The sequence below is a fragment of the Calidris pugnax genome, unplaced genomic scaffold (genome assembly GCF_001431845.1).
Source record: "Calidris pugnax isolate Ruff unplaced genomic scaffold, ASM143184v1 scaffold371, whole genome shotgun sequence".
NCBI classification, from domain to species: Eukaryota; Metazoa; Chordata; class Aves; order Charadriiformes; family Scolopacidae; genus Calidris; species Calidris pugnax.
The window spans coordinates 577,343-585,707 of record NW_015091373.1 but is presented as its reverse complement, the minus strand read 5'-3'; the positions used below and the strand labels follow the sequence as shown (position 1 = coordinate 585,707).

General features: G+C 64.8%; 1 protein-coding gene across 1 annotated transcript; it reads left to right on the top strand.

Annotated features, from left to right (window-relative positions):
• On the top strand, nt 1-8,316 carry ATP8B2 (ATPase, aminophospholipid transporter, class I, type 8B, member 2). The gene is made up of 26 exons (XM_014961235.1): nt 1-39; nt 184-363; nt 550-648; nt 792-853; nt 963-1,035; nt 1,363-1,433; nt 1,584-1,663; nt 1,870-2,028; nt 2,113-2,201; nt 2,281-2,477; nt 3,193-3,401; nt 4,054-4,097; nt 4,171-4,336; nt 4,414-4,602; nt 4,791-4,906; nt 5,056-5,220; nt 5,309-5,420; nt 5,582-5,687; nt 5,816-5,960; nt 6,047-6,230; nt 6,361-6,584; nt 6,912-6,995; nt 7,174-7,419; nt 7,564-7,702; nt 7,796-7,926; nt 8,029-8,316. Exons 1-26 carry the CDS (start codon nt 1-3, stop codon nt 8,314-8,316), a joined length of 3,597 nt encoding a protein of 1,198 aa, XP_014816721.1.
• Nucleotides 8,317-8,365: the final 49 nt, after the last annotated feature.

The window sequence follows — 8,365 nt, the reverse complement described above, 5'->3', positions numbered from 1 at the left end:
ATGCTGAGGATGCTGCCGCCGGAGGAGGCTGGTTCCTGGGTACTGGCTGGGACCGAGGCGGAGAGATCGGTGCCTCGAGGAAGCTGCCATGGCGTTAGAGCAGGGGCTGGGGCCGGGGGGGGGTAGGCTGCTGTCACACCTCCCAGATCAGGGGCACAGCGAGCTGCAGCCCTGCCCCCACAGCGATGCTGGGGGGGCCACGGGGCCTCAGCAGCTCCTGAACCCCCTTCTTGCCCCGTCCGTCCCCAGAGCAACTGCATCAAGACCTCCAAGTACAACATCGTCACCTTCCTGCCCGTCAACCTCTTCGAGCAGTTCCAGGAAGTGGCCAACACCTATTTCCTCTTCCTCCTCATCCTGCAGGTGAGTGCTGGGGGGTCCGGGCAGGCAGGTGCCCCCCCCCACGCTGTCCCTCCCTGGCTGGGCAGCCGGGGGGGGGCTCAGGGCATGTTCTGCCCCTGGGAAGTGTGGGGTTTGGTACCCTTGGGCAGGGGTGGGGGGGGTCTGGGGGTGGCCTGGTCCCTTCCAGCTCCCGCTCCCCGTCCCCAGCTGATCCCGCAGATCTCTTCGCTCTCCTGGTTCACCACCATCGTGCCTTTAGTTCTTGTCTTAACCATCACAGCTGTCAAAGACGCCACCGACGACTATGTGAGTGGTCCCCCACGCGCCCCTCTGCCCAGGCTGGCTGCCCCCTGGGCATGGGGACGTGACCCCAATGCTGGGGGCATTTGCAGGGGGAGGGATGCAGGACCCAGTCCTCAGAGGGGCTGACACTGCTGTCTCTTCCCCAGTTCCGCCATAAAAGTGACAACCAGGTGAACAACCGGCAGTCTCAGGTGCTGATCGGTGGAGTGTGAGTGTCCTGGGGACGGGGCAGCCGGGGAGGGGACACTGGGCCCTGTGGGCAGGGGAGAAGCCACACTGCCAGCCCCCACTTAACTCCTCTCCACTGTCCTCTGCAGCCTCCGTCAGGAGCAGTGGATGAACGTCCGTGTCGGGGACATCATCAAGTTGGAGAACAACCAGTTTGTGGCGGTGAGTGTGGCCCCGAGATGGGCACAGTCCCGGGCGGGTGGCACACAGGGACAGCAGCACTGCTTTTGTACTCCTCCCTCACCTCCTGGGGTGGAGACACCAGGGACTTTCCAGCCTGGACGTTGGAGCATTTGAGCTCTGGGGATTTGGCTGATGTGGGCGCTTCAGGCGATGGTGTCTGGGCCAGGGTGCCGGTAGTGCCCTGCTGAGGACACGCAGCTCCAGAGACCCCACTGGGCCCTGGCATCCGAGGGCCAGGAGCGTCCCTGGGGAAGGCGTAGGGGAGCCCCAGGGGCAGCACAAGCCTTCACGTGTCTCTCCTGGCAGGCCGACCTCCTCCTCCTCTGCAGCAGCGAACCCCATGGGTTGTGCTACATAGAGACGGCGGAGCTGGACGGGTAGGTCACCCCCCTCGCCCCGGGTGGAGGCAGGAGCGAGAACGGGCTGTGGTCATGACAGGAGCTTCTGGGGACCTGAAATGGGGAGCATCTGCCAAAGCCCTCCCTGCCAGGCTGTCTCTAACCCACGCGGTGCCTCCTTGCCCGCAGAGAGACCAACATGAAGGTGCGGCAGGCCATCCCCGTCACCTCGGAGCTGGGTGACACCAGCAAGCTGGCTCGGTTCGATGGTGAGTACCTGCGACCAGTCCTCTGGGATTCCTTCTCCATCACCTGGATGTGGGTCCACCCTGGAGGCACCAGGACCACCCGTGTGGTGGTGTGGTCCTGTGGCTTGAAGCGGAGCTCTGGGGACTGGGGGCAGTGCTGGGAGCACTGGGATGGAGCTGGCCACATGGAGAAGGCACGTTACAGCCAAGCCATCCCCTGCACCCAGGCGAGGTGATCTGTGAACCCCCCAACAACAAACTGGACAAGTTTGGTGGGACGCTGTACTGGAAGGAGAACAAGTACCCCCTGAGCAACCAGAACATGCTGCTGCGGGGCTGCGTCCTGCGCAACACCGAGTGGTGCTTCGGCCTCGTCATCTTTGCAGGTGGGCGGGGGACAGCCACCACCCCTGTCACCACCGCACTGGGCACGTGGCAGAGACCCTGCTGATGCCATTCCCTGTCCCCAGGGCCCGACACGAAGCTGATGCAGAACAGTGGCCGGACCAAGTTCAAGCGGACGAGCATCGATCGGCTGATGAACACGCTGGTGCTCTGGGTATGGGGAAGGTGGGTCCCAGGGAGCCCCGGCGCTGGCCCGGTTGGGGCTCTGATGTGTGTCCTTTCCTTGTCCCCAGATCTTCGGGTTCTTGGTGTGCATGGGGGTGATCCTGGCCATCGGCAACGCCATCTGGGAGCACGAGGTGGGCGTCTGCTTCCAGATCTACCTGCCCTGGGATGAGGGGGTGCACAGTGCCTTCTTCTCCGGCTTTCTCTCCTTCTGGTCCTACATCATCATCCTCAACACTGTGGTGCCCATCTCGCTCTACGTGAGGTAGGGCAGGGGCTGAGAGGCTGGGGAGGTGCAAGGGGCAGGCACCAGGAATTCGGGGTGCCCTCTGGGGAGGGGAGACGGGGATGGAGACCCACGGGCAGAGCTGTGTGTATGGGGTGGGCGCGGGCTGCTGTCAGGGTGACGGGCCACGTCTACCCTCGGGGATACCCCAAGACCTGAGACCCCACAGGTCCCTCGGGGCCCCCCTGGCTGTGTCTGTCTGGCTGCTCATCTCTCCCTGCCCTGGCTGCATGCTGGTTATTTTGCTCTGCCCTCCTGCAGCTCCCAGGCTCCTGCACTGTCCCCTTCTCTCTCTCTTTTAATTTCTCTCTCTTTTCGTTCCCCAGCATGGGTTCTGTCACCCTTAGCCCCGAGGTAAGAACGTGTCGCCCCCACCCCTTGCACTAGCTCATTGCTGTCTGCCCTGGGGGCCGGGGAGGGGGTTTGGGGCGCGTAGGTGTGTGAGATGCCCGGGGAACCCCCCACTCAGTGCCAGGCCCCTCATCCCCAGCCCTGGCTTGGCGGTGGCTGCCGGTAGGAGCGGGGACGGGCCAGCCCCAGGGACGGGCGCGGGAGCCGGCAAACAGCGTGGAGCCCTGTGTGCCCCAGGGGCTTGGGGGTCCGGGGTGGGTGGGTGAGTGTGTGTGCGCCTGTCGCTGACTCAGCAGAGCCTACTGCCCTGCTCCGGTGACACCCGGCTGTCCCCTTCCCACAGCGTGGAGGTGATCCGTCTCGGGCACAGCTACTTCATCAACTGGGACAAGAAGATGTACTGTGCCAAGCGCCGGACGCCGGCTGAGGCCCGGACCACCACCCTCAACGAGGAGCTGGGGCAGGTGGAGTACATCTTTTCCGACAAGACTGGCACCCTCACCCAGAACATCATGGTCTTCAGCAAGTGCTCCGTGAACGGGCACAGCTACGGTGAGCACAGGGCACCAGGGCCAGGCTGCGTTTCCCTGTGGGCGGTGGGGCACTCTGTGGCCGGGGGATGAGGAGGCTCAGCCATAGCATTGTGGGGCTGCCACGGCCCCCCCTGGGTGTGGTGCCAGTGGGGCAGCAGCATTGGGTGCCTGTCATAGAATCACAGAATGGTTAGAGTTAAAGACCACCCAGTCCCCCCGTGCCCTGGGCAGGGACACCTCCCACCAGCCCAGGTTGCTCCAAGCCCCCTCCAACCTGCCCTTGAACCCCTCCAGGGATGGGGCAGCCACAGCTTCTCGGGGCAACCTGGACCAGGCTCTCACCACCCTCAAAATAAAGAACTTCTTCCCAAAATCTAACCTCAATCTCCCCTCTTTCAGCTTCAAACCCTTCCCCCTCGTCTTATGGCTCCCCTCCCTGATCCAGAGTCCCCCCAGCTTTCCTGGAGCCCCTTGAGGGACTGGAAGGGGCTCCAAGGTCTCCCCGGAGCCTTCTCTTCTCCAGGCTGAACCCCCCCAACTCTCTCAGCCCCCCCTCCCAGCAGAGGGGCTCCAGCCCTCCCAGCATCTCTGGGGCCTCCTCTGGCCCCGCTCCAACAGCTCCATGTCTCTCCTGTGCTTCCTCCCTGTTAACTCCATGCCCTGGTTCACAGGTGATGTGCAGGACGTGCTGGGTCACAAGGCGGAGCTGGGAGAGGTAAGGGTGCCCCGGGACCGGCGCGGTGCCTGGCTGTGCCCCAGCGGGGTGACCCCGTCTCTTCCCCCACCAGAGGCCAGAGCCAGTTGACTTCTCCTTCAACCCCCTGGCGGACCCACGGTTCCAGTTCTGGGACCCCAGCCTGCTGGAAGCCGTCAAGCTGGGAGATCCCCTTGTGCACGAGTTCTTCCGCCTGCTCTCACTCTGCCACACCGTCATGTCTGAGGAGAAGAGCGAAGGTGGGCTCAGAGGGCAGGACCTTTTCCTGCGTGGCTGGGCACGTGGCGCTGGCTCTGACCCCCCGTGCTGTCCCCAGGGGAGCTGTATTACAAGGCTCAGTCCCCGGACGAGGGAGCGCTGGTCACGGCTGCCAGAAACTTTGGCTTCGTGTTCCGGTCCCGTACGCCCAAGACCATCACGGTGCACGAGCTGGGTCAAGCCATCACCTACCAGCTGCTGGCCATCCTGGACTTCAACAACATCCGCAAGCGCATGTCTGTCATCGGTGAGGTCCTGGGCACGGCACGGGGGCTGTGGGGCTGGGAGGGCCGCAGTGGGGCTGGGGTGCGGTGGGACCAGCCCCACGCAGATGATGATGTGGCAGTGGAGGCCTCGTAGGGTCATGGCTGGGGGTCGGAGTGGGATTTATTCCCGTGCCCCTGAGCCAGGCGGTTTGTCCCCTGCTCCCCGCAGTCCGCAGCCCCGAGGGCAAGATCCGGCTGTACTGCAAAGGTGCTGACACCATCCTGCTGGAGCGCCTGCACCCCGTCAACCAGGACCTCACCAACGTCACCACCGACCACCTCAACGTGAGCGGGGCAGGGTCCTGCGGGCAGGGCTGGAGAAGGACAAGGGGCTGTCCAGACGCGTGGAGACAGGCTTGTGCCCTGTCCTGGGGGGTGATGGGGATCTGGGGACACTGGGGTCTACCTGTGCCCCCAGCTCCGTCCCCTTGCAGGAATATGCTGGTGAGGGGCTGCGGACGCTGGTGCTGGCCTACAAAGACCTAGAGGAGGGCTACTACCAGGACTGGTCGGAGCGGCTGCACCGAGCCGGCAGCGCTCCCGAGGCCCGTGAGGATCGCCTGGCTCGGCTGTACGACGAGGTGGAGCATGATATGATGGTACGTGGTGGGCTGGGAGGTGGCTGGGGGGCAGGAGGCAGCTGGGGGGCAGCCCCTGCTGACCTCCAGTCTGTTTGGGTCCCCCCAGCTGCTGGGAGCCACAGCCATCGAAGACAAACTGCAGCAGGGAGTCCCTGAAACCATCGCCATCCTGACGCTGGCCAACATCAAGATCTGGGTGCTGACGGGGGACAAACAGGGTGAGGTGTTGCTGGTGTGGGCGTCTGGGCTGGCTGGAGATGGGGACATGGGACATGGGACATGGGTTGGGTGCCACTTGCCTGGAGGGTGGTGGGACAGACAGTGCCCCCCCCACACCCCGGAGCTTACCCTGGCTCAACCCTGGCTTTTTTGTCCCCAGAAACGGCTGTGAACATTGGCTACTCCTGCAAGATGCTGACGGACGACATGACGGAGGTGTTTGTGGTCACGGGCCACACCGTGCTGGAGGTGCGAGAGGAGCTCAGGTGAGGGTCGGGGGGCAGGGCTGGGCAGAGGACACAGGACACAGGACATGTGTGGGACTGGCGTGGAGGAGCTGGGGGATATGGAAGTGCCCCAGATCGGGGCCCCTGACCCCTCTCTTTCTCCCCAGGAAAGCCCGGGAGAAGATGATGGACGCATCACGCTCCATGGGCAATGGCTTCTCCTACCAGGAGAAACTCTCCTCCTCCAAGCTCACCTCCGTGCTGGAAGCCATCGCGGGCGAATACGCCCTGGTCATCAACGGGCACAGCCTGGTAGGGCCCTGGGAGCACCGGGCTGGCGGGGGCACCGTGCCCAGCTGCTGGCCATGCCCCCCACTGTCCCCCCGCTCTCCTCACAGGCCCACGCGCTGGAGGCTGACATGGAGGTGGAGTTCCTGGAGACGGCCTGTGCCTGCAAAGCCGTCATCTGCTGCCGCGTCACACCCTTGCAGAAAGCCCAGGTGGTGGAGCTGGTGAAGAAGTACAAGAAAGCTGTGACCCTGGCCATCGGGGACGGGGCCAACGACGTCAGCATGATCAAGAGTAAGTCCTGGGGTCTGGGGAGCTGCGGGAGGGGACAGGTCCCCTCTTGTGCTGTCCTGGGGCTTGTGGCAGCCTCTGTCCTCGCTCCTGGCAGACCCCTCCTCACTCCACGTGTCTCTTCCCTCTGCAGCCGCCCACATCGGGGTGGGCATCAGCGGGCAGGAGGGCATCCAGGCCGTGCTGGCCTCCGACTACTCCTTCTCGCAGTTCAAGTTCCTGCAGCGCCTGCTCCTGGTGCACGGGCGCTGGTCCTACCTTCGCATGTGCAAGTTCCTCTGCTACTTCTTCTACAAGAACTTCGCCTTCACCATGGTCCATTTCTGGTTTGGCTTCTTCTGCGGCTTCTCAGCCCAGGTGCGTTGCTGGCTCCTCACGCTCGCAGCTGGGGGGTGGGGGTTTCCTGGGGGAACCCCCCTGCTCAGAAGCATGTTCCAGTCCCCAGGCTCCCGGGGGGGAGCCCATCCTGCCCCACCACGGCCTGGGATCCCTCCGCCAGGAGCTCATGGGTGTGAGGAGCCCGTCTGGCCGTGGCTGCCACGCGGTGGCAGCAGCACCCAGCGCTGCTCGGGGTGGGCACCCCCGGGGGGGTGGCGGTGGCTCTGCTGTCCCTGCAGCTGCGGGGAGGGTTGGGACACGGGGCGGGCAGGTCTCACGTCCCCCTCAACGCTCTGTCCCACGCAGACCGTGTACGACCAATACTTCATCACTCTCTACAACATCGTCTACACGTCGCTGCCTGTGCTTGCCATGGGCGTCTTCGACCAGGTACGGCGGGGGGCGGTGGGGGGGGGGGTCTCTGGCTGCACAAGGAGCTGGTTGGGCTCCCCTGCACGTCCCCAAGGGCTGCCCAGGTGGGCTGTCCTTGTCCCCACACTGGCAGCTGGTCAAGCTCCGGTGGTGCCTGTGGCTGGAGGGAGGTGCCCAGAGTGCCCTGTGCCCCCAGGACGTGCCGGAGCAGCGGAGCATGGAGTACCCCAAGCTCTATGAGCCCGGGCAGCTGAACCTGCTCTTCAACAAGCGGGAGTTCTTCATCTGCATCGCCCAGGGCATCTACACCTCTGTCCTCATGTTCTTCATCCCCTACGGCGTCTTCGCTGACGCCACCCGCGATGATGGCGCCCAGCTGGCCGACTACCAGTCCTTTGCTGTCACCGTGGCCACCTCCCTCGTCATCGTTGTCAGCGTGCAGGTAGGGACACGGTGCTTGGCTCCAGCCCCTCACCTGGAGCACCAAGGGTGGGTGAAGGTCTGGGTGCCATCCTGCCCTGCAGCCGTGCTCAGAGCAACCTGGCTGTTCCCTAAGCCTCTTCCTCCTCCTCCTCCTCTCCACCAGATCGGGCTGGACACGGGCTTCTGGACGGCCATCAACCACTTCTTCATCTGGGGCAGCCTGGCTGCCTACTTTGCCATCCTTTTCACCATGCACAGCGACGGCCTCTTCCAGATGTTCCCCAATCAGTTCCGCTTCGTGGGTGAGTCCCAGGGGGGCTGAGCGATGCCCCCCCAACCCCAGTGGGTGCCGTCCCAGCCGAGCCCTGGCTGCATTTGTGCTTCCCCCCCGGCAGGTAACGCGCAGAACACACTGGCCCAGCCCACGGTCTGGCTGACCATCGCCCTCACCACTGTGGTCTGCATCATGCCCGTGGTGGCCTTTCGCTTCCTCAAGCTGGACCTGAAACCCGAACTCTCGGACACGGTGAGAGCGCGTGGCTTTGGGGACGGACGCGGGGTCCTGTCCCCTGGGGGGCAGGTGGTTCTGCAGGTCCCTGACCCCGTCCCCCCGTCCCCCTGTCCCCAGGTGCGCTACACTCAGCTGGTACGGAAGAAGCAGAAGACGCAGCACCGGTGCATGCGGCGCGTGGGGCGCGTGGGGTCGCGCCGCTCGGGCTACGCCTTCTCCCACCAGGAGGGTTTCGGGGAGCTCATCATGTCGGGCAAGAACATGCGGCTCAGCTCCCTGGCCCTCTCCAGCTTCGCCGCCCGCCCCAGCGCCGGCTGGATCGAGACCCTGCGCAAGAAGAAGGGCAGCGACGGCAGCGCCGCCGGCAGCCCCAGCGCCGCGCCGGACAAGGCGCTCAAGGTCTGAGGCTTGGGGGGGGGGTGGCGTCCCCTCCCGTGAAGCTGGGGACCCCCGC

Excerpts from the sequence above, each read along its gene's own strand:
- ATP8B2 (XM_014961235.1), top strand. The coding sequence starts at position 1 with ATGCTGAGGATGCTGCCGCCGGAGGAGGCTGGTTCCTGG. Across the intron at positions 2,202-2,280 it reads TGAACACGCTGGTGCTCTGG|ATCTTCGGGTTCTTGGTGTG; the intron begins GTATGGGGAAGG and ends CCTTGTCCCCAG. Across the intron at positions 6,231-6,360 it reads CGACGTCAGCATGATCAAGA|CCGCCCACATCGGGGTGGGC; the intron begins GTAAGTCCTGGG and ends TTCCCTCTGCAG.